This window comes from Sceloporus occidentalis, unplaced genomic scaffold, assembly GCF_023333645.1.
Source record: "Sceloporus occidentalis isolate IW3139 unplaced genomic scaffold, rSceOcc1.0.p SCAF_1, whole genome shotgun sequence".
NCBI classification, from domain to species: domain Eukaryota; kingdom Metazoa; phylum Chordata; class Lepidosauria; order Squamata; family Phrynosomatidae; genus Sceloporus; species Sceloporus occidentalis.
The window spans coordinates 124,038,169-124,061,968 of record NW_028316981.1 but is presented as its reverse complement, the minus strand read 5'-3'; the positions used below and the strand labels follow the sequence as shown (position 1 = coordinate 124,061,968).

Below are 23,800 nucleotides of genomic sequence, written 5' to 3'. Positions count from 1 at the left end.
TATGCCTATAGCAAGAATTTGTTTATGGACTGGAGGGGCTATTTTTATTTTTGTCTCATTTTTTTAAAAAAAATAATCTTCTGTGAAACTGCTACTGGTATAGAAATGCTTCTTCCAGATTTAGTTCCACTTTTATTGTTGCTATTACTAAATCACCCCCCCCCCCCAATCTGACAATACTAGTGAGCATGGTTTGCATTATAGTGCTTATAAACACAGCAGCTTTAAAAGATAGGCAGACAGAATTATTATGGGCTTTCAGCTCTGGAAAACTACAAGAATTTAGTTATTTGTGGGGACTTCTTAATATGTTATGAATGCTGCCTTCATTATTATTTAGTTTCAGGATATAGCCCAAGCCTTGTAGAGTGAGTCAAGTTCACCCAAAGTCAATTCTACCAACTTTTCATGTCAGAAAAAATGAGGATGTTTCTTAATTGTACAGTTGGCCCTTCTTAATACACAGATTTTTTATACACGGATTCAAGCATTTGCTTTTTTTAAAAAGTGTAAATTTCAAATATCAAACCTTGATTTTCCATTTTGCGTAAGGGACACCATTTTGCTATGTCATTATATTTAATAGGACTTGATTTTGTTATCCATGGGGGATCTTGGAACCAAACCCCAGTGTATAATGAGGGTCCACTGTATGTTGGAGAATGACAATACAAGTGAACTATTTTGTGATTGCTGTTGATCCACCCTTATTATTTTCTTACATTGGGGCTAAACAGACAGGCAAAAATAAGTGCTTTCAGGCTGATTTGAAGGTGTGACGTTTAGATGACACATGCCTTGAAGCCAGCAGGAAAGTGCCCTCTAAGCGCCTTATGCAGAGAAAAGCCATTTCAAAAAGAAGCAGCTTTTTTCTACTTCTTCTTGGCTTGAAGCCATATCATGTGGTCATGATATGAGCACTCCAGCTGCCTTGGGAGCCAGTGGTGTGGTTGGTGGGGTTTCAATGTGGCTTCAGAAAAGGCACCTTCAGGCCACTTTTTCCTGCCCATCTGTTTTGCCCCAATGTTATATTTTAGCACTATTTTCTGTTTCTTAACAGAAGTAGATGTCTGTTCTGGATGTCTGTTCATATGTTTGATAAGAATATGCTACAACCTCCCCTTCTAACCTGTGCAATTTGATTCAGTTAGGGTTTTTTCTTAGATTTTTAAAATATTAAATGCACAGAAAGGAGATGGAGAGGAAACAGAGAAGGAAATATATAAGATATGAAGGTTTGCTAGGCATCTACATTAGCATAATCTCACCATATCTTGAAGAGGGTACATGCTTGAAGCTGATACCTGTAGAATACGTGTTGGAGTATGGCTAAAGCAATGAACTCTTTCAATCACTGAATGATGGGGGAATATTTTCTTTCCAGCTTTGGGATATAATATCAATTCTTTTAGCTATTTAAGATCATGCAAGATCCAACATCATAGGAGCCATCTTAATGTAATGGTTTGCATGTTGGACTAGGACTATGGGAGACTAGGGATCACCCATGAGCAGGGCAAGTCATACACACTCTCAGCCTCAGTGGAAAACAATGGCAAACCTCCTCTGAACAAATATTGCCAAGGGAACCACATGATTTGTTCACCTTAAGGTTACCATAAGTCAGGAATTAATTGAAGGCACACAACATAAACAATATTAAATGCTGACCATCAACTAGATTCAATTAGTTATTGATTTTAATAGCATCCTTATCTTGTCTGCTACCAATGGCTCACCCTGAGAGCGATAAGACTATGGGTTTAAAAAAAACAGTGAGGAGAAAAACAGGCCACTGTTAACTGCTAATGTAAATTCTGAAACAAAGGTTGTTTGTTTTCCCCATGGCTGCAGCTCTGAAGATTCTGAGCACTCTTCAAAGGCTCAGGGAGAGCATTACAGTAATCCAAACACAATCTAACTAAAGAAGGCATCTCCTGGGACAGATACTGTTGTTGCATTACCCTTCAGGCTGCAAAAGCACTCTTGACCATTGTAGATACCTGGCCTCCCAAGCACAAGATTAAGCCCATGAGTATACCCAAATTGTAAAGCTGTGTCTTGAGGGGGAGTGAAACCCTGTCCAGCGTAGGAACTGCAACACCTTCCTTGTGGTTTAGTAGAAAGGAAAAATAGAATATAGATATCACCAGTATACTTATGGCTTCATTGTGTAAACCTCTAGACAGCCTCTCCCAGGACTTTATGTTGGTTTGGATAACAAAGGGGAAAAACAGAGCCCTGAAAAGGGGGAGGGGGGGCTTCACATATAAGAAACCATTGAATAGGCATTCCCAGCACCATCTTCTGGGCTTATTTCTCCAGGAAAATTTGGAGCCCCTGTAAAACAGTGCCTCTAAGTCCTTCCATCATGGTGTGGGATATGGTGGAAAGAGGACAAAGAACCCCGCCTTTTGCAAACACATGTGCTGTCCTCTTGTACATGAATATCTTTTGGATCCAAGCCATGAAACGTACACCTGAAATAATGCTGCAGCAATATGCCTGGACTAAAATAAAGGCCAGTGTAAACTGCTTACATTGTTTGTACTACCACTAAAAGTCCTTTCCAGAGGTGTGGAACAGTTGTATACAATGACAGTGTTTACTTCATCCTGTGCCTATTCAATGTATGGAGACAATTCAAAAGAGACTTATTTTTGCATTCAATAAAGGTCACAATGGCATCTTGGGAAACAACTGGGTTCTAAGAAACATAGGGAGCTAAAAACATGTATATATCAAGTGTAGATTGTTCAGTGACAATAGAACAGTGGTACAGTAATGCTGTCCACATAACCTCTGTAGAAGTGCTTAATGTGGTTTGGCTTTGTTTGTGAAAGTGTTGCCAGTGCTGTAGGTGAGGCCTAGCCTTTGAATTCTAAAGAGCATTTTATGACACAATGTTGACAAGAAAAGAAATTGGACTAGTGTAGATTTTGTTTCACTTCATAACTTATTAAACAAATACATGAATATGTTGTTCAAATGAAACATCATGCTGCAAGCTGTTCCGGTGACATTAAGGCCTCTATCTTTCATTTGTGTTCTATCTTCATAATGACTTGCTTGGAGGTTTTGCCATTTCTAATCAGTGTGGTGTTGACACTTTTTTTAAAAAACTGCTATGGCTCTTTTTATTACAATAAACTGTTTTGACAGCATTGAATGCAGATGAAATTCCTGTCTCAAGGAGCAATATTGAGATTAATCTAAGACATCAATCTCACCTTTACTGCCTTGGTATCCTTTACTTGTCACCAGAGAACATTATGAAGGTAACAATAATTTAACATTGTTCTCACAGGCAGCAGCAGCAAAGAGGTTTTGGCTTGCAGGGTGGTTAACTATGCTGGTATACATGCAGCACAGAAAAGAAACCAAAATATTGGTTGGTTAGGAGTATTTGCCTTCAGTTCCCAGGAGTTGAGCCCCAAAAGTTGAGATTCATTTCATACCATTGCTACTTCCCTTCAAGTGTTAATGATTTTATATGGAGCATTACCTTGGCCAGGTTGGCCTAAATACCCTAAAGGCACCACATGGCATCAGATCTTGGAAGCTAAGCAGGGTCAGCCCTGTTAAGTAGTTGGATGGAAGACCACCAACGAAAACCAGGTACTGTAGGCTATATTTCAGAACAAGGAACTGGCAAAATCACCTCTGAGCATTCCTTGCCTATGAAAACACTACGGAATTCCTGGGGTCATTATATGAATGCACATACACATTCATATTTTGGCTACTGTAGCATATGATCTCAGGGTTGCTTTCTTGCCTGTTGGGATTCTGACTGGTTGGACAACAGTAGTTTCATCACTATCTTTCTGAAAGAAGTTTCTTGACTCTTCTGCTACCTTTGTTGTATATCTTTATTATTTTATTTAATACCTTTTAATAGAAGCTACATGCATATAAAAAGCATTTATAAATGGTTTAGATAGCTACCGTACATTTGTTTTAATTGGGGATGTGGAATTTGTTTCAGAGATTGTGGATAGTCACTCTTAATGTAAGTCTGCCACATTTTGGAATCTTGATGTTACAGCTACAGTCACTCTTTTATATTGCTGTGTACTTATGCAAATAGTGAAGGCTTTCCAGTTATGCCTTTCTGTTGCAGTCTTGTATGTTTTCTGTGTCATAACTACTCAGGAGCAAGTCCCATTGTACTCAGTGAGTCTTTCGTCTTATGTCTACTCTTATTTCTAATGTCTCCTTTGAGCTCACTGGGTTCAAAGGGACTTGCGTCTGAGTAATTACATAACTTCACTGTTGTAGCATTGTTACTGTCCAGGAAAGCGGCCAAATGGCTGATAAGACCAACTTAGTTCCCAAACAAATAAACCACCAGCTGGCAGAGTCAGAGCAAAGCAACACAATCTTTGAGTCTAAATGCAGTATCAGAAGAGGGATTAATCCAGGGTATCAGATAGGCAGGTTTTGACTTTCACTGACCTTCAGAGAGTCTCCTGGCTGACGTTTCCGGTCTGCAAACTGCTTGTAGGCCTGCTTTGCCTGTTCCTGCAATGCTACCCTATCACCTCTTAACCTTCTCTTCTCCATGCAAAATATGCCCAGCTCCCTAAGTCGCTCCTCACTGGGCATGGTTTCCAGATCTTTTACCATTTTGATTGCCCTTCTTTGTTCATGTTCCAACTTGTCAAAATCCTTCTCAAACTGTGGTGCCCAGAACTGGACACAATATTCCAGGAAAGGTCTGACCAAACAAAAATGGAGTGGTACTATTACTTGTTTAATCTAGACATATATTTCTATTGGTGCTGTTAAGGAAAAAGCAACATGGGATATACAGTGAATGAAATAAAACATGTATGTGAGAGTCAGGGTGACTCAGCAGAAGCAATTAAGAGCCACACAGGTGTAGAAGGTAATGGAATTAAAAAGTCCTAAATGCCAAGGACAGAAATGCAAAGTGGATAATTGAACACACCTGAGAATTGTTAAGTGGTCAAGGCTGAGATGATGAAATCATTAATTCTGGGTAGAAACAAGAGAACCAATGAGAGTGGATGTACACGCCCACTGGGTGGAAACTGACAAGAGTGGGTGGTATTATCCAAGGACTATAATAATGGCTATGAATCCCAATGTATTTTGTGGGTAGTATTGTTGTATTGGAGTTGTGTTGGAGCTGTATATAGTAGAATAAAGTAGATCTTTTATATAAGACTACTGAGTTGTCTGGTGTCTTGAGTGAAGATACAAGAGCCAGCTGGATCCTGAAGAAGTGTGAAGACTTCTGTGGAAGCAAGAGTGAGAAGGCTTGGAGAGTTTGTCAGGGTCTTCAGCCTATTCTCTGTAACTCTGCTGCTTTAGAGCAAAGCTTTAACCACTGACCAAAACTGGCCAGCGCCGGTGCGTAACAAGGTGGTGAGTTCGAGCCAGAGGTGAAGAGCTACAACTCCCATCATCCCTGACAGGTGCAGCCTAGAATTGCATTGAATTTTTTTAGCTGTCACATCACACAGTTGACTCATGTTCAGCTTGCAGACTACTTAGACATCCCTTTCACATGCTAAAGCCAGATGTCATCCATCCTATATCTGTGCATTTTATTTTATTTTGGCCTAAGTATAGTACCTTACATTTCTTCCTATTGAAATTCATTTTGTTAGTTTTGGCTTACGTGTCTGATCTATTACGGTCATTTTGAATTTTGATCCTGCCCTGTGGGGTATGAGCTACCCCTCCTAATTTGATGTCATCTCCAAATTTGATAAGCATGCCCTCTATTTTATCATCCAGGTCATTTATAAAGATGATGACTAGGACAAAACTCTGTGGCACCTCACTAGTCACTTTTATCCAGGATGAAGAGAAGCCATTGGTGAGAATCCTTTGGGTTTCAGCTAGTCAACCAGTTACAAATCCACCTAACACTTGTATTGTCTAGCCCACAGTTTACTAGCTTTTTTGCAAGGATATAATGGAGGACCTGATATGTGGTTCTTGATACCCTGCATTATTTATACAGTATCAGTTTCTTAACTAAAGTTTCCTGAAACCCTTGATTTCCACAAGAGGTCACCAGGGATTCCAAGAGAGGTTGTGATTTTAAAAATAAAGGTGTTTTTATAAAAATTGGTATTTATAATAATGTTTATAAAGGGGTTCCCTGAGATCTGAAAATTTTTTCAGTGGTTCCTCCAAGGTAACAAAGTTGAGAAAGGTCAATCTATGCAATAGTTCTAGGTGTTTTCTTATTTGTTTGTTATTCCATACAATGCCATGACTGATTAGTCACCAAACCTGTTGTGTTATCTGATGGTACCAAAACAAAGAGTGTAGTAAGGTTTTAGGTTAACCAACTGTTTTCGGTACCTCCTGAACAAACATGTCAGATTTCTGTGTTGTTTTTTGGTGTTAGTGATAATGTTTTGGTTCTAGAATTAACATTTATTAGCCCATTTGACCAAACATGATTTTTACAGCTAGGTTCACATTCTGAACATATTCATGAAAGTTCAAGACTGGTTGGCAAACTTCAGGGTGTTTTTTTAATGATAGTTTAATTCAATTTTGTGTGGAGTAAAATTAGTAGTGTAGTAGTTTGAATGTTGGACTGGGACACCTGGAGACTAGGGTTCAAATCCTCACTCAGACATGGAAACCCACTGGGTGACCTTGGGCAAGTGTCAGCCTCAGAGTAAAGCAAGGGCAAACCCCTTCTCAACAAACTCTGCCACAAAAATCCCATGATAGGTTCACCTTAAGTCAGAAATTATTTGAAGGCACAACAACAACAAAAAGTTTAAGGTTTTGTAGGTATTACCCTTCTCGCACTTTTGTTTCATTCAAAGCATAAGCAGAATCAGCAATGTCAGCCTGAGCCCACCTACTTCCTTCTGTTTGTTGATATAAAGCAGTTTCTATGCAGAGCATCACCTGTCAGGCTTTTATGTTTTGTCTCTTGCAAAGAGGTCCCTTATACTCACTCTGACACAGTTAGAGATAAGGGTTACACATTTATCCATTAGTGAAATCCTGATACTTATTCTAATAAAGTTTCCATAATATTTTCATACTGTGTTAAGCACAACTGCTGCTCAAGTAAGTGCACTCAACAGTATAACTCCTGTTTGTGTGGATGCTGTGTGTGCAATAAAGAAAATGTAATAAGGACTGAGAATGCAAAGAGATCTTGTAGCATCTTTGAGATTAAGCAAAAAAAGTTGGTAGTGTAACCTTTCATAGACTTAAGTATACTTCACAATGAAATAGATCTGATGCATACTTAAATTTATAAATGCTTATGCTACCAACTTCTCAGTTAGTTCCAAAGATGCTAAAAGATCCCTTTTCATACTGATGCAAACTAACATGGCTGTACGTTCGAAGGGCTAAAAAGTGACTCAGTGCTCATTTAATTTATTGATGCCTGAGCTCTAGTTCTTTCTCCTAACTTAATTTGTTAATTAAATTATTTTTAAAAAAATAATAATTTGGAAGCCTGCCTTTGCAAAGTGTGTCATTTCCTGTACATCTTTGCAGACATGGACCCAGAGTAATTTGGACAGATAACCAAGATCATTCAGCAAATAAGTAGCAGACAGGAGTCTGTTTGTTAAGTTCATTGTTAAAAAATAAAAGAAGTAGTAGTACTTGATTCAGAGGCTTTATGGGCTCACATGAATTGGGTGCCAAAAAGCCTCTGTGTGTGTGTTTTAATAGAACGGCTGTTTTCTGCTTTTGATGAGAAGAGAGTTCCTTATGAATGCATAGGAATTGAGCAAGGAATGGTATTTGATTTTTTGTTCACAGAGGGCTGGTTCTTTACTGTCTTGCAGACTGGAGAGGCAGCTGAGGGTCCAGGAGAGGGAGGAAGAAGAAAAGGTGTGCACCTGTTCCTCCTCCTTCCCGGCCATCCCGGGCCCTCAGTTGTCTACAGGGAATCAGCTGAAGGCCCAGAAGGGTGGGGGGAAAGTCCTGCCCTGGAAGTCCCACTGCTGGAGGGCAGAAGTCTCACCTCAGAAGTCTCATCCTCCCTTCCCCCGGGAAGTCCTGCCCCTGGCACTGGCTAACACTCGGTGCCAGAAAACTTTTTAGTTTGGACACTCGGTTCCTAAAAGGTTCGTCATTACTGCTATAGGGCCTTTGCTCTAATAAAATATTATGGGTGACAAATGTCATTGAGCTTTGGGCTGAGGGAGCTGTTTGGTTATTCATGCTGCTCTTGCCCCAGTAAGCTTTTAGTCATTCCCATTTCATGTATAAGATATATTCCTTGTAGAACCAAATGGAGACATAGCATTTTCTTTAAGAGCACATGGAGTACCAAAGTATGAATATCCTCCACCCCCACACCCAAAAAATCTTTGGCTCTAAGTTTTGCACTGGCCATGGATTTTCCTGAGCCAGGCACCTTTTTCCCTCATTGTCCCATAGTGTTCATTCTAGTGATTGAACTTGGCTTTGACTCCCTTTTGCCCTAAAGCATGGTTCTTTAAGTAGTGATTAAAAGAAGCAGAAGAGCAGAATCTTAAGTGACACTGGCTATACTGAAGTGGAAACTTTAAAAAATGTGGAATGGTATTATTCACTGGTAAAAGATATTTTGTTATATACCTCACCCTTCAACATATATATGCATTGGTATTCATATAGTTTGCATTCCTGGGGCACTCCTTAACACCAGCTCTTTAAAAAGATTTTCCATAGCAGGACTGAGTGTGACATTATGAAGCCCCTACTGTTGGAAATAGGCCATACTGTGTGTGCCAGTAGCATGTGTTCACAATTTACTTTCAGTAGTACCTCTTCACTCTCAACTACACAGGCATTAAGACTGTCTAAAGGGAATGTGACATAGTGGTTTGAATGTGGGACTAGGACTCTGGGTGCAAGGGTTCAATTCCCAACTCAGCCATGAAATCCACTGGGTGACCTTGGGCAAGTCACATGCTCTCAGCCTAAGATGATGACAATGGCAAATCTCCCATGAACAGATCTAGTCAAGGAAACCCCATGGTAGGATCACCTTTGTTGTTATCCACCCTCAAGTCAATATCGACCCATTGTGACCTGGTATATGAGGCATCTCCAAGATTCCCTGTCCTCCACTGCTTTCTCACTTCCTGCAAATTCATACCTGTGACCTCTTTTATAGAGTCCCTCCATCTTGCATAGAGCCTTTCTCTCTTTCTTCTTCTCTCCACCCTTCCTATATAATAATAATAATAATAATAATAATAATAATAATAATAATAATTTATTTATAGCCCGCCCAATCACAAGGAATCCAGGCGGGTTACAACAGTAAAAATAAAGATAATAAAATAAAATACAATAAATAAATAAAATACAACAAAATTACAGAGAGCGAAGTGATACATTCACAGTTAGGCCTGATGGAAGTTGGGCCTTTCTTTTTCACTCCCTCCCAGGTCTGATGATGATGTCATGGAGGGAGGGCTCTTCTTCTTGAGGCAAGGATTTTATTTTAATTAATTTTAATTTAATTCTTCTCATTAAATTTAAGAGAAGAATTGGTGGACAGAGTGACATAAGTCACAGTAAATGGGGAGTAGAACTAGGTAGGGAAGGCCTGCTGGAAGAGATCCGTTTTAAGAGCCTTCTTAAAGGCTGTAAAAGTAGAAATGTCACGGATCTCCTTCGGCAGGTCATTCCATAGCTTCGGAGCTGCGATGGAAAAGGCCCTCTGGGTGACTGAAGTTAGCCTAGATTTTATTGGCTGAAGTAGATTCTTCCCCGAGGACCTTAGAGTGCGGGACGGACAGTATGGAAGTAGGCGGTCTCTTAAGTATTCTGGACCCAAGCCATGTAGGGCTTTGAAGGTAATCACCAATACCTTGTACCTTGCCCGGAAACTAATTGGCAGCCAGTGAAGGGATTTCAAAACCGGTGTTATGTGGTCGGTACGACGAGTACCTGTAATTAACCTGGCTGCCATATTTTGTACAAGTTGAAGTTTCTGAACTTGGCACAAGGGTAGCCCCATATACAGCGCATTACAGAAGTCCAATCGAGAGGTGACCAGCGCATGTACAACTGTTTCAAGGTCTCCCTGCTCCAGGAAGGGGCGCAGCTGGCGTATCAGCCGAAGCTGATAACAAGTGCTCCTGACTGTCGCATCTACCTGAGCTGTCAGGTGAAGCGACGAGTCAAGGAGCACCCCTAAGCTGCGGACAGAGTCTTTCAGGGGAAGTGTGACCCCATCCAGAACTGGCTGACATAATTCCATACCTGGGCTTGGGTTTCCTATAACAAGTACCTCCGTCTTACCTGGATTCAGCTTGAGTCGGTTTTCCCTCATCCAGTCCATTACCGCCCTAAGACAGGCATTCAGAGGAGAGATGCCATCCATAGACACTGCATCAGTTTGAGACATAGAGAAATATATTTGGGTGTCATCAGCGTACTGATAACATCCTGCCCCATGTCTCCGGATGATTTTTCCCAGCGGCTTCATGTAAATGTTAAACAGCATAGGAGACAATATTGCGCCCTGGGGTACACCAAATTTTATCTCTCTTTTAGAAGAGCAACTGTCTCCTAGCGCCACCATCTGGAATCTGCCTGAAAGGTAGGACCGGAACCACTGTAGAACAGTGCCTCCGATACCTAACTCTCTCAGGCGTTCCAGAAGGATACCATGGTCGATGGTATCGAAGGCCGCTAACATTATTGTTTCCTCCAGTGAGTCATTCCTCTTCATGATGTGGCCAAAGTCCAACAGCCTTAGTCTAGTCATCTTGATTTCCAGCCTTATTTCTGGTTTAATCTGTTCTGGCACCCATTTATTTAACTTCTTGGCTGTCCATGATAGTTCTAGCATTACCCTAAGTCAGAAACAACTAGAAGGTTGTATGGTATTGCATTGTTTTTTCCTGAGTATTGTTTTGCTTTGTATTTCGAGACTCTGTTGTAAGCTGCCTTGATCACATGGAAAGGCGGGGTATAAATAAAACTAATAATAATAATAATAAGGTACACAACAACAACAGCAAAGGTAGCCATTTGAGATTGATGCCTGAATATCACAGAACAATATGCAGCTGTTCATCAATGCTTTGATGTTTGTTTTTTATAAATGAGGATAGAAGAATGAAAGTTGACACATGCCATGTTTTGATCTTTCGTTAGCTTATTGAAGATCTCAGGATAGAAAAACAAGTTTAAAATAAGCTGTTCTTTAAAATAATACTAACCTGTATTTTCACCAGGAAGCAGTTGTGTGGCTTTGGGCACTCTGGGGGCACGTGGAGGTGGTTCAGAGAAGTGCTAGAGACAAGCAGCTGTGCATATTTACTTGCTTTATCGCTATAAGTTGGCTTTGACTCCCTTTTGCCCTAAAGCATGGTTCTTCAAGTATACAGAATATATCCTGTTCATGCCTCATCAGAGTTCTCCCATAACTTTTGATTATATCTTTGTTGTAACGGATGCTTTTAGAAGCAGATAGAACACACCAGCTGGATCATCAGGTCCCAGGCTATGTCTGCAAACAGAAAAATCTGCTTGCAACTTGTCAACAGAGCAGATGTTACACTGAGGGAAATGGAACATATTGTACCTTGTGGGGTCTGTCACTGTCACACAGGTAGTCTTCACAGTGTGACTGTGCTGAATTTCCAATGGAAAACTGTCTTCTTTTTCTGTTCAGCTGTAGACTTCAAACACAAGCTAAACTTTTCCTTCTGGAATTTAAATAGAGCAGAGTCTTTGTGGGAAGCACTTTCTCTAAATTCAAGATGTGCAGATCTCTTCCATGTTGAAACCATGGTCAGAGTATTACATCTTCACAGCTTTTAATATTAGCTCTTTGCCTGTAAATCACCTATTGCAATAATAGGATATTCGCACATGGTGGCTACTAGGATAAGTTCAATAATAATCAAAAACTGGTAAATATCAGCTAGAAGTAAAATAGCGAAGTAGTTGAGTTTTCTTCAGAAAAACCCTTCCATTCTACCACAACCACAGAATATTGGTTTTGCTATGACATGCAGTTAGTCCCTCACTGAACTGACATTTTGAGGTGTGAAAACACAATTACCTTATTTTTATGCCAGATGCAAGCCATTTACATCCAGTTTAAGAGAAGGATGGCATATAAATAAAATAAATAAATAAATAAATAAAATGTTTCAATGACCAAAGACAGCCACTTGTCCTGGTTCTTTAGATGGCAATGGATTGTTTACAGTGGTCATCAGCTATATAGAAGCAGACATGTTTGCACCACTGCATGACTGATACTTTAAAAACAATACATGAAAGTGAGGAATGTACATTTTAAAGAAAATACTCTTCTGAATATACATAAATACAATCATATCTCAGCCTCAGTTAACCTTGAGCCTCAGACAGCAACTTTCCTTTTCAGTCCAGCTCCTGCTTTCCCACCTTGTACTCTATCTAGCTTGATGTTTTTTAGAAGCGTTGGCATTGGAAGGATGGCAAAGGAGGGCTGGAGAAACAAATACTATGGATGTCAGATTGCAGCAGTGTGTTTGCAATAAGCAGTGCCTGAGCTGAGAAGTAGTGGGATTCTACTGTAGCCATATGTGCCTGTCTGCAACAGGCAAGGTAAATAGCAGTTGCCTCCAGAAATGCCTACTGAGCATGTTGGCACAACAAAACAAAAACGGGAGATCAAATAAGCCTGCCTTGTCAGCTTCTCCAGTTTGTGTGTGTGTGTGTGTGCGTGTTTAAAGCATAAAGATGAATAAATTTTACCATCAAAATGAAATCATACAAAAAGGGGCAGGCTGATGGGAGAAAGTATTGTGGGATGTGTTTTGGAAGAAGCCTTCAAGTGATCTCTAGAGTGTTCAAAAATACAGGACTCGCCTAATCTGGTTGTTTCATTTCATCTGTGCATGTTATTAGTTTTGAATAAAAAGTTTGCTGAAACATGCTCTTCTTTTGGGCAGTGTAGGAACCTACACGATAGCTTAGTGATTAAGACTCCAGTTCTGATGAAAGGTCAGAAGATTGGCAGTTCAAGGCCTAAGCGCCACATGATGGGGTGAGCTTCCGTTATTAGTCCCAGTTTCTGCCAGTCTAGCAGATTGAAAGCATGCAAATGCAAGTAGATAAATAGGTACCACTTCGGTGGGAAGGTAACAGCATTCTGGGCAATCATGCTGGCCACATGATAGCTGGAGTTGTCTTCGGACAATGCTGGCTCATCAGCTTAGTAACGGAGATGAGCAAATTAAAAAATAGAGCGTACATGATTTCTAGAAAAAATACTGTTTTAAAAGCCAAGATTTCTCCACACCTTTGTTCATGTTTACCCTCTGTGGCTTCATGGGATTTTCCATGCAGGAAATTGCTCCACCAGAACAGAACATAGTGAATGTGGGACAGTTCAGTTGTATACTGTGTAGACTTTCCTTTGTCATAATTCAAGGCAGAAAAACTATTCATATTCTGTTTTGTATTGGGGGCTTTGTCCAAATAGCAGCATGTTTGCCACAAGCTTCTGAAAGAAAGTTGTTTTCTATTTGAATGAGAGCTCTCAAATTGCTTGTATTTCTATAAAATACATTAAGTGAGCACGAAAGCTCCTAGGGCCTCATTAAGTTTCCAGCTGTGTGGGTGTCCAGTCTAATTGCCACGGTTCATTACCTAATGTTACTAAGCTCTCAAGATTATCTCTGAGAGCAGTACGCTACTGAATCCTAAGTCACGTATTGATGTTTACTTTTAGTAGAGCATGTTAGAATTCAGTATTGTGCAGACACTGTAAAGATTGAGGCTACCTGGCAGCTCTGGAAAAAGGAGATATCTCCTTGTTTAGGCAATATTGTCCATGGAGAATAAGATGCCACAAAAATGTTACATGCCACAAAGATTCCACCAACTTTTGTAACAATCCCCCAGCAGTCCAAACTTTAATTAAGACTGTTCAATCTTTCACTTTTGACAATTTATTGTCTGGAATGGAACCAGCTTTGTAGAGGACCAAGGTAACTCCACAGTCTCTGTGGAGGACTACACCAAAAGAAAAAGAACATCTGCTGCACCTGGGTATGTAAATTAAAGCACCTGGATGTATAAACTGCTAACATATCCTCTTCTCAGCCTCTGACTGCATTCCAGGAATGTGAACAAATCTGATGGATAGATATGCATGAGGCTACTGTACATACTTCCAGTGAGCCATGGGAAAGCAATGGGTAAGCAACAGTGAAGGGTGACTGCTGTTGGTTTAATATCCATCTGATAATCCACTCCCAGCACATTGCCCTATTTGGAACAAGCCACCTGTATTTCCAATAGACCAAACACATTGCGAAAGAAAGAATGAAATAAGAATTATGAAGTACCTTGAACCAGGAATTCACACAATTTTAGTGTCATGTGGTTGCTAGCCATTATTTTTGGTTAGCTACTGCCCTGATGTGTTTTTTCCCTATCTTCTCAGAGATTATTTGGAATCTGTTATACTGTACTAGGATTTGGAGACACTTGAAATTAGCAAGAGATACTCGCTGGCTTTCGAAAAGCCAGTCAGAAGTAAGCCAACTCTTCCCACAATATTTCTGTCTTAAAGAGAGGATTAGAGCAGTTTCTCCCATCTAGCATAGTGTGAAAGATCCTACAGCCACTTAAAAGCAAAACCAAGTATGAGTCACCAGAGGCGTACCGTGCCGGGGTGTCACCCGATACAGGGAGACCAGGGATTAAGATTCAGGGATTAAGGGGTGGGGCCAAAAAGACCCATCTCCTCCTCCCTGCCTGGCGACCCTTTACACTTGTGTAAAGCCTTGCCAAGCAAGGGAGGGAGTGAGACTCCCAGGGCACCCCTTCCTCCCTGCCTGGCATGGCTTTACTTGCAAGTACATCCATGCTGAGCAGGGAAGAAGGGGTGCCCTGGGGCACTGCATGGCGAGAAGTGTGAGGCCCTAGGGCAATGTAGGGCCTCAATTTCTGTGGCCCTCAACACTTCCAGACTGACCTTTTTGTAGCCAAGGGTCCGTTTAGGGGAATTTTATTATTATTATTAGCTCAAATATTGCAAGAGGGGGCTGGCTACGAGAGCCCACCGAAATCGCCCTCCCGATATGTATATGGAGTAGACCAGGGGATCCCAATAAATAAAGCTGAGACAGATATTAATAACTAGATGTCTAATTTATTGAAATAGGGGAAAACACATACGATTCGCTGGCATACACACACACATACAAGGCTCAGGAAAATTAGGGTTGGAAGATGGGAACAGATTTCAGGCATTACTAATGGAGATGCTTACCAGAATGTAGATTCCCTCCGGGAAGCGAATGGGGTGATGGACAGTGAGACAAGCCTGCTCCGCAACCTGGGTTTGAGCAGAAATGCCGGCTACCAAAACAGAGGTCCGACTGACGTGGAGTAAGTAGACTTTGTAAATGGCGCGCTGAGCAGCCAAAGTGGGGACCTTTTATAGGCCAAATTTGGCCTGAGGCAAAGAGGCTGGCTTGGCCAAAACAAAGGTGTTCTAAAGATTTTCTTTTCACCTGGATGTCTGGATCTGATAACATCAATGACTTAAGTTGTTCGGACAACAGACTTGAGGAGGGGGTGATAGCTTCAGGCAAGGCAAACATTTGCTCTTCCTGGTCCTATGATAATCCCTTCATGCGACTTCCCAGACCTTCTAAGATGTTAATGTGGCTGCTCCCCTCAGGGGAGGTGTACATGCCCTCTCGCTTTGCCAGTAATGGCGGACAGGCTTGGAGTCTGGCCAGGGGTCATCCAAGGGTTATCATTGATTCCAAAATTTATATAAAACAGCCTGGGTAACATTTTTCTGGCCAAAAACCCACTTTTGAAAAACAGAAGTGGACTCCTGGCCATTTTTCTTCCTGTGTGTTATTTTTCTAGTAGTCCGTGGTGTAGTGGTTTGAGCATTGGACTAAAGCACCAGAGATCAGGGTTCAGTTCTCACTCAGCCATGGAAACACACAGTGACCTCACACATTCTCAGCCCCATAAAACTCCCATGATAGAGTAGCCATAAGTCATAAATGACTTGAAGGCACACAAGACCAAAAACAATAGTCTGTGTCATCCCTGGAGTGTCCCAGAACATCAGAGTGGCCCCTAAATCTAGCACAGATGCCAATCCCTGAAATAAAGGTAAGATTTTTAGTTTGAAAGTTTGCACATGATCTTATGCAGCCTTTTATATCCTGTATGTAGTCTGTGGATCTAAACCAGCAGTGGCTCTGATCTGTGGCACTGATTGTTATGGAAGCATACAGGCCTGAGCTGCATCTGCATTGTCTGCATTGCAGACTTAATGCAGTTAGATAGTACTTTTAACTGCCATGACTCAATGCTATGGAGTTCTGGGATTTATAATTTTGTAAAATATTTAGCTAAACTACAAATCCCAGGATTCCCTAGTATTGAGCCATGGCAATTAAAGCAGAGTTAAACTACATTATTTCTGCGGTACAGATACAGCCGCAGACATTGCATCTTGTAGTCAGGTGATAATGCACAGTTGTTTGGAATTGGAATGGTGAGTTGGTTTTGTAATTATCCAGTGGTGTCAGAATGTAATCAGTTGTCATTGTAGTATGTGACATTTTGAGCCATTTTGTCACATGAATACTGAAAGGAAAAGAAGATCACCTTACCGCCGTTTCACTCCAAAAATAAATAAATAAATAAATACAGTGCTACCTCGGGTTACGAAATTAATTCGTTCCGCGGCGCCGTTCGTAACCCGATACATTTCGCAACCCGAAAAGGCGCTGGAAAGCCGCTAGCCGCGCTTCCGATTTGAATTTCGCGCCGAAATTAATTTCGTAACCCGAAAAATCTTTCGTTACCCGGAACAGTTTTTTTAAATCTAACTTTTTCGTACCCTGGAAATTTCGTAACGCGGTCAATTCGTATCCCGGGGTACCACTGTAAAGGCAATTGAGAAAGGTGGTTTTAAAATTGCATTGGTGCTTTGATTTGTTTTGCATTTCTGTTTGTTTCTTCACTCTTGGAATCAGTATTGTGTAGTTCTTGTCTCTGCTACAGAACTAGTAAACCCATCTTGAAGCAGTAACCAAACTTCCCAGCTCTCTCTTCTTTCCCTGCTAGATTCATTCCACTCCTCCTCAGTCCATTCACGGGGTGGGGGGGGGGGGGGACTTTACTATTTGCAAATATCTTGGAGGCAACCCAACTCTCAATTGAGAGAGAAGGGATTGAGTGATAAGCCTGCCTTCATTTGCAGGTGCTGGGTTGATGTGATAAAGTTCTACCACATAATAAAACTCTGTCACTTGATAGTTGACATTGTGTGAATTTAGGTCCAAATGTTGCATGTTCATAGCTTTGAATGAGTTCATTGCTAGCTGCATATAATCTGACAAACAACTTTTCTTGGCTCAGAGGTTTGTGAGAAAAATGTGATGAACATTTCATTCTACCAAATTAATTCAGCAAAAGCCACCATTGGGTTTGTAAAGCTGGTGAAATCATGTTCCAGCTTATCAAATTGTTGGCCTGGTCCATTTAATTAAAAGTTAAATTGAAGGCAGACATTTATTCCTTCTCTGCATTAAAGCAAGATTGTGGACATCCATGCTTAGGCTTATTTGCAGTTCTGTATAAAGCACTGTGAGGTGACTGGTCTGTGTGGGGCTATAAAAATCCACACCAAACATTTAGATCTTTTATTAAAAATAGTTTCTTCCTCACTATCAAAAATTGATATAACTCAAACCAGAACATTTGTGAAATCCATTGTTTAAGCTTATAGGATTTAGATACCATAATTCTGTTTCATCATAGCAGTGCATTTTGAATACAGATGTCTGTGTAATGCATCACATGGTATAATTAAAATCTGGATGATATATAGGCAGCTTTCCTTCACCAATAAAAACTATGCTGTAAGCAAGGTAACATATTTGTGTGTGTGTTTCTGGACGGACAGTTAACTCTGATATATTTAATACGAGCTGCACATAATTCCGCCTTCCATCCCAGTCTGCTTGCCTGCATAGACCCCCCAATCTCCCTCCACCCCCACAGCGGTAAGAAGTGGAGATGGATCCAGAGTGGGCTTCACAGTACGTTTTCTCCTTCTAATCACATTTGCTAGTTAATCTCTGAATACTACTGAAGATGTACTCTCTCGTAGATGCTTGATGGATAATCTTTACTCCATTGTCATTACTGTTAAACAGGAAGTTATAAGACTTATACCTCTACACTACAAGGCAAAATACTGCTAATAGAAATAGGTTTCAAATCCTAATGGCTTCTGCACTCTCTCTGTTTGTGTTTTCTTAACAGCCCCCTACTTGCCGTCTCCTTTGCCGTCTCCTGTGCAGTTCCAGGAATAGCCTTGCTAACTTTTGGTGTAAATCCTCTTACTGGAGCTCTGGGAGCCCTCAACATTGTCCTGTACACATGCTGTTACACACCACTGAAGAGAATTAGCATTGTCAACACATGGGTGGGAGCTGTGGTTGGTGCCATACCCCCAGTCATGGGGTGGACAGCAGCAACCGGCAGTCTGGATGCAGGTGAGCATAAAATGCAAGTCCATTTGATTCTGGGAATAAGGAAGATTCACTATGTTCTCCAATTCCTATTGGACCTTAATGGCTTTATTGGAAAATCCTTGTATTAATGATTTTATTGGTGGTTGTAATTTTCTTTATTTAAAGCATTATATATTTCATAAGTTTTTACTCATTTAAATAATTATTCATAATTATAGTTACACTAAAGAGCCAGCGTGGCATAGTGATTTGAGTGTCAGACTATGATTCTGGAGACCAGGGTTTGGATTTCCACTCAACCACAGAAACCCAGTGGGTAACCTTGGCGAAGTCACAGTCTCTCAGCTTAAAAGGAAGGTAAAGGCAACCCCCCCCCCCGAACAAATATTGCCAAGAAAACCTCATGATAGGTTCAGTTTAGGGTCATCATAGTTCAGAAACAACTTGAAACAATAACGGTTCTATAAATGAATGCCCTGTGACCTCAGTAGTAACTATTTCACTCTAGCGAGGAAAATTTAAATCTCAGTTTTTCTAGCGAATATATATGATGAAAAATTCAGGACCAACAAAAGGAAATACTGCTTCACATTGTGCATAAAGAGATTAAGGATTTTTTTTTACTTCAGTGTGTGGTAATAGCTCAAAACACCTTCAAAATGGGATTAGCCAGATTCATGAAGAAAGATGACTGTGGACTGTCTCCAAGATCAAAGGTAATGTGCCTCTAACTACCAAATCTTGGGAGAGAGGTTGCAACAATGGGAGAAGACTAATGCCCTCATCTTCTGTTTTGGCCTTCCCATTGAGAAGAAGCATCTTTGGGGATATGGGAATAGCAACTGAGGAGGAGTGGGTTAAACTTTTGTGAGTTTCTAATGAGGATCCAGGTGAAATTCAGCAATTATCTGTCTATTTTATATATATACATATATATAAATATATAATAATAATAATGTTTATTTATATACCGCTTTTCCAAATTAGATCAAAGCGGTATACAACAGGAAGTACAATACAAAGTAAAAAAACAAACAAACAAACATAACAGGCCTCTCTCCCCCTCAAGATGGTGGTCGGAAGAGGGCTCTTAGTCTTTCAGGCTAGGCCTCTCTCCCCCCCAAGATGGTGGCTAAAGGGAGGGCTTTTCTTCTTCCAGGCAGGCAGTTGGAGCTAGCCTGCCTCTCTCCCCTCAAGATGGTGGCTGAAGGGAGGGCTTTTCTTTTTCCAGGCAGGCACTTGGAGCTAGCCTGCCTCTCTCCCCCCCAAGATGGTGGCTAAAGGGAGGGCTTTTCTTTTTCCAGGCAGGCAGTTGGAGCTAGCCTGCCTCTCTCTCCTCAAGATGGTGGCTGAAGGGAGGGCTTTTCTTTTTCCAGGCAGGCAGTTGGAGCTAGCCTGCCTCTCTCCCCTCAAGATGGTGGCTGAAGGGAGGGCTTTTCTTTTTCCAGGCAGGCAGTTGGAGCTAGCCTGCCTCTCTCCCCTCAAGATGGTGGCTGATGGGAGGGCTTTTCTTCTTCCAGGCAGGCAGTTGGAGCTAGCCTGCCTCTCTCCCCCCAAGATGGTGGCTGAAGGGAGGGCTTTTCTTTTTCCAGGCAGGCAGTTGGAGCTAGCCTGCCTCTCTCCCCTCAAGATGGTGGCTGAAGGGAGGGCTTTTCTTTTTCCAGGCAGGCACTTGGAGCTAGCCTGCCTCTCTCCCCCCAAGATGGTGGCTAAAGGGAGGGCTTTTCTTTTTCCAGGCAGGCAGTTGGAGCTAGCCTGCCTCTCTCTCCTCAAGATGGTGGCTGAAGGGAGGGCTTTTCTTTTTCCAGGCAGGCAGTTGGAGCTAGCCTGCCTCTCTCCCCTCAAGATGGTGGCTGAAGGGAGGGCTTTTCTTCTTCCAGGCAGGCAGTTGGAGCTAGCCTGCCTCTCTCCCCTCAAGATGGTGGCTGAAGGGAGGGCTTTTCTTTTTCCAGGCAGGCAGTTGGAGCTAGCCTGCCTCTCTCCACTCAAGATGGTGGCTGAAGGGAGGGCTTTTCTTTTTCCAGGCAGGCAGTTGGAGCTAGCCTGCCTCTCTCCCCTCAAGATGGTGGCTGAAGGGAGGGCTTTTCTTTTTCCAGGCAGGCAGTTGGAGCTAGCCTGCCTCTCTCCCCTCAAGATGGTGGCTGAAGGGAGGGCTTTTCTTTTTCCAGGCAGGCAGTTGGAGCTAGCCTGCCTCTCTCCCCTCAAGTTGGTGGCTGAAGGGAGGGCTTTTCTTTTTCCAGGCAGGCACTTGGAGCTAGCCTGCCTCTCTCCCCCCAAGATGGTGGCTGAAGGGAGGGCTTTTCTTTTTCCAGGCAGGCACTTGGAGCTAGCCTGCCTCTCTCCCCCCAAGATGGTGGCTGAAGGGGGGGCTTTTCTTTTTCCAGGCAGGCAGTTGGAGCTAGCCTGCCTCTCTCCCCTCAAGATGGTGGCTGAAGGGGGGGCTTTTCTTTTTCCAGGCAGGCAGTTGGAGCTAGCCTGCCTCTCTCCCCTCAAGATGGTGGCTGAAGGGGGGGCTTTTCTTTTTCCAGGCAGGCAGTTGGAGCTAGCCTGCCTCTCTCCCCCCAAGATGGTGGCTGAAGGGAGGGCTTTTCTTTTTCCAGGCAGGCAGTTGGAGCTAGCCTGCCTCTCTCCCCTCAAGATGGTGGCTGAAGGGAGGGCTTTTCTTCTTCCAGGCAGGCAGTTGGAGCTAGCCTGCCTCTCTCCCCTCAAGATGGTGGCTGAAGGGAGGGCTTTTCTTTTTCCAGGCAGGCAGTTGGAGCTAGCCTGCCTCTCTCCCCTCAAGATGGTGGCTGAAGGGAGGGCTTTTCTTTTTCCAGGCAGGCAGTTGGAGCTAGCCTGCCTCTCTCCCCTCAAGATGGTGGCTGATGGGAGGGCTTTTCTTCTTCCAGGCAGGCAGTTGGAGCTAGCCTGCCTCTCTCCCCCCAAGATGGTGGCTGAAGGGAGGGCTTTTCTTTTTCCAGGCAGGCAGTTGGAGCTAGCCTGCCTCTCTCCCCTCAAGATGGTGGCTGAAGGGAGGGCTTTTCTTTTTCCAGGCAGGCACTTGGAGCTAGCCTGCCTCTCTCCCCCCAAGATGGTGGCTAAAGGGAGGGCTTTTCTTTTTCCAGGCAGGCAGTTGGAGCTAGCCTGCCTCTCTCTCCTCAAGATGGTGGCTGAAGGGAGGGCTTTTCTTTTTCCAGGCAGGCAGTTGGAGCTAGCCTGCCTCTCTCCCCTCAAGATGGTGGCTGAAGGGAGGGCTTTTCTTCTTACAGGCAGGCAGTTGGAGCTAGCCTGCCTCTCTCCCCTCAAGATGGTGGCTGAAGGGAGGGCTTTTCTTTTTCCAGGCAGGCAGTTGGAGCTAGCCTGCCTCTCTCCACTCAAGATGGTGGCTGAAGGGAGGGCTTTTCTTTTTCCAGGCAGGCAGTTGGAGCTAGCCTGCCTCTCTCCCCTCAAGATGGTGGCTGAAGGGAGGGCTTTTCTTTTTCCAGGCAGGCAGTTGGAGCTAGCCTGCCTCTCTCCCCTCAAGATGGTGGCTGAAGGGAGGGCTTTTCTTTTTCCAGGCAGGCAGTTGGAGCTAGCCTGCCTCTCTCCCCTCAAGTTGGTGGCTGAAGGGAGGGCTTTTCTTTTTCCAGGCAGGCACTTGGAGCTAGCCTGCCTCTCTCCCCCCAAGATGGTGGCTGAAGGGAGGGCTTTTCTTTTTCCAGGCAGGCACTTGGAGCTAGCCTGCCTCTCTCCCCCCAAGATGGTGGCTGAAGGGGGGGCTTTTCTTTTTCCAGGCAGGCAGTTGGAGCTAGCCTGCCTCTCTCCCCTCAAGATGGTGGCTGAAGGGGGGGCTTTTCTTTTTCCAGGCAGGCAGTTGGAGCTAGCCTGCCTCTCTCCCCTCAAGATGGTGGCTGAAGGGGGGGCTTTTCTTTTTCCAGGCAGGCAGTTGGAGCTAGCCTGCCTCTCTCCCCCCAAGATGGTGGCTGAAGGGAGGGCTTTTCTTCTTCCAGGCAGGCAGTTGGAGCTAGCCTGCCTCTCTCCCCCCAAGATGGTGGCTGAAGGGAGGGCTTTTCTTTTTCCAGGCAGGCAGTTGGAGCTAGCCTGCCTCTCTCCCCCCAAGATGGTGGCTGAAGGGAGGGCTTTTCTTTTTCCAGGCAGGCAGTTGGAGCTAACCTGCCTCTCTCCCCCCAAGATGGTGGCTGAAGGGAGGGCTTTTCTTTTTCCAGGCAGGCAGTTGGAGCTAGCCTGCCTCTCTCCCCTCAAGATGGTGGCTGAAGGGAGGGCTTTTCTTCTTCCAGGCAGGCAGTTGGAGCTAGCCTGCCTCTCTCCCCTCAAGATGGTGGCTGAAGGGAGGGCTTTTCTTTTTCCAGGCAGGCACTTGGAGCTAGCCTGCCTCTTTCCCCCCAAGATGGTGGCTGAAGGGAGGGCTTTTCTTTTTCCAGGCAGGCACTTGGAGCTAGCCTGCCTCTCTCCCCCCAAGATGGTGGCTGAAGGGAGGGCTTTTCTTCTTACAGGCAGGCAGTTGGAGCTAGCCTGCCTCTCTCCCCTCAAGATGGTGGCTGAAGGGAGGGCTTTTCTTCTTCCAGGCAGGCAGTTGGAGCTAGCCTGCCTCTCTCCCCCCAAGATGGTGGCTGAAGGGAGGGCTTTTCTTCTTACAGGCAGGCAGTTGGAGCTAGCCTGCCTCTCTCCCCTCAAGATGGTGGCTGAAGGGAGGGCTTTTCTTCTTCCAGGCAGGCAGTTGGAGCTAGCCTGCCTCTCTCCCCTCAAGATGGTGGCTGAAGGGAGGGCTTTTCTTTTTCCAGGCAGGCAGTTGGAGCTAGCCTGCCTCTCTCCCCTCAAGATGGTGGCTGAAGGGAGGGCTTTTCTTTTTCCAGGCAGGCACTTGGAGCTAGCCTGCCTCTCTCCCCCCAAGATGGTGGCTGAAGGGAGGGCTTTTCTTTTTCCAGGCAGGCAGTTGGAGCTAGCCTGCCTCTCTCCCCCCAAGATGGTGGCTGAAGGGAGGGCTTTTCTTTTTCCAGGCAGGCAGTTGGAGCTAACCTGCCTCTCTCCCCCCAAGATGGTGGCTGAAGGGAGGGCTTTTCTTCTTACAGGCAGGCAGTTGGAGCTAGCCTGCCTCTCTCCCCTCAAGATGGTGGCTGAAGGGAGGGCTTTTCTTCTTCCAGGCAGGCAGTTGGAGCTAGCCTGCCTCTCTCCCCCCAAGATGGTGGCTGAAGGGAGGGCTTTTCTTCTTACAGGCAGGCAGTTGGAGCTAGCCTGCCTCTCTCCCCTCAAGATGGTGGCTGAAGGGAGGGCTTTTCTTCTTCCAGGCAGGCAGTTGGAGCTAGCCTGCCTCTCTCCCCTCAAGATGG

General features: G+C 43.6%; 1 protein-coding gene across 6 annotated transcripts in view; it reads left to right on the top strand.

The window, feature by feature from the left end:
- Window positions 1–23,800, top strand: part of LOC149322085 (protoheme IX farnesyltransferase, mitochondrial-like) — a 157,300-nt gene that overhangs the window by 110,965 nt on the left and 22,535 nt on the right. For all 6 annotated transcript variants that reach the window (XR_016282070.1, XR_016282069.1, XM_089534274.1 and 3 more), the window contains exon 6: window positions 18,283–18,515. Coding sequence is in view for 4 of the 6 variants with exons in the window: in XM_089534274.1 (XP_089390400.1) it covers window positions 18,283–18,515 (233 nt within the window). In the remaining 2 variants the exon portion in view is untranslated. The remainder of the gene's footprint in view (window positions 1–18,282; window positions 18,516–23,800) is intronic.